The sequence below is a fragment of the Plasmodium fragile genome (assembly GCF_000956335.1).
Source record: "Plasmodium fragile strain nilgiri unplaced genomic scaffold supercont1.42, whole genome shotgun sequence".
Taxonomy (NCBI): Eukaryota; Apicomplexa; class Aconoidasida; order Haemosporida; family Plasmodiidae; genus Plasmodium; species Plasmodium fragile.
This window is the reverse complement of record NW_012192622.1, coordinates 165,548-166,908: the sequence shown is the minus strand read 5'-3', so window position 1 is coordinate 166,908 and position 1,361 is coordinate 165,548. Positions and strand designations below refer to the sequence as shown.

Sequence of the window (1,361 nt, the reverse complement as noted above, 5' to 3'; positions counted from 1 at the left end):
CTCTGAAAAAAAAAAAAAAAAAACACTCAGCTAGTTGGCGCATTTACATTGATCTCTCCTCTTACCTTTTCATTACTGTGTATGCGTTGATTTAATCCTGCCATGTTGCCATCTTGTGTTCTGTCGTCCATCCTTTGCTGAGCTCTCTTTTTGCAAAGCAGTTGACATATCACCCCTGCCGTGTTCATACTTTTCTCCTTTTTTGCTAGCCCTTCTTTGGTGTTTCACGTTTTAACAACTTTCGCGTTGGCCCAAGCTTCCCCTTGTTCACAAGTTTGTGCGCGTTCACTCATTCTGTGTGTTTTCGCTCACTCTTCGCGTTCGTTGCCCCTTTTTCCTCACTGTGTGAAATTTAAAAAAAAACCGAGCAAGGCAAAATGGCGGAAGAAGAATACTCATGGGACAGCTATTTGAACGACCGACTGTTGGCCACCAACCAGGTGTCGGCCGCGGGGTTGGCATCGGTAAGGCAAGAGGACCAGTTTGATTAGTACTGTTAGCTGCTCTCATATTACTCTCATGCTGCTCTTGTAGCGGCCCTCGTGGCTGCCAAAAAAAAAAAAAAAAAAAAAAAAAAGAGGCCAACACAGTGTGTAAATGCGTGAATATATACGCATGCTTATTTACACAAGTGCGAGAGAGCGTGTCCGCGGTGCTATGTATAAGTGAGCCTTTTCATATATATATATCCCCCCCTTCCCTGCAGGAGGAAGACGGAGTTGTGTACGCCTGTGTGGCACAAGCAGATGAAAACAACCCCGAGTTTGACAAATGGACCCTCTTCTACAAGGAGGACTACGAAATTGAGGTGGAGGACGAGGTAAGGCACGGGGGGCGATAGGTGCCCGCAAACGGGTGTGTGTGTTTGAATTGGGTGTGCTGGAACATGGCGCAAATGATGTGCGTGACGCGCCGATCGCGTGGCAATTACAATATGGTTCCCCTTTGCGGCATGCCCTGTTCCCCCCTCAGAATGGAAACAAAAGCAAAAAAACGATTAACGAAGGACAGACGCTGCTGACCGTCTTCAAGGAGGGGTACGCACCCGACGGTGTGTGGTTAGGAGGAACCAAGTACCAATTCATAAACATAGAGAGGGACCTGGAATTCGAAGGCTACACATTCGATGTGGCGACGTGCGCCAAGCTGAAGGGCGGGCTCCACCTGATAAAAGTTCCTGGGGGCAATATCCTGGTTGTGCTGTACGACGAGGAGAAGGAGCATGACCGAGGTAGGATGCGCACATCACTTCACGTGTGGCGGCCACACACCACACCGCGCACTAAGCCTCTCACCTACACGCACTACACTGCACTACACTGCACTACACTGCACTACACTGCACTACACTGCACTACACT

The 1,361-nt window shown here is 48.9% G+C and overlaps 1 protein-coding gene across 1 annotated transcript in view; it reads left to right on the top strand.

Moving 5' to 3' along the window:
* Positions 1-377: 377 nt before the first annotated feature.
* AK88_03603 (profilin) overlaps positions 378-1,361 on the top strand; it is a gene marked incomplete at both ends in the record, with an annotated part of 2,556 nt that continues 1,572 nt past the window's right edge. Inside the window, 3 exons of the mRNA XM_012481214.1 lie at positions 378-464; positions 707-820; positions 973-1,231. Of these exons, the coding sequence (XP_012336637.1) occupies positions 378-464; positions 707-820; positions 973-1,231 (460 nt within the window). The remainder of the gene's footprint in view (positions 465-706; positions 821-972; positions 1,232-1,361) is intronic.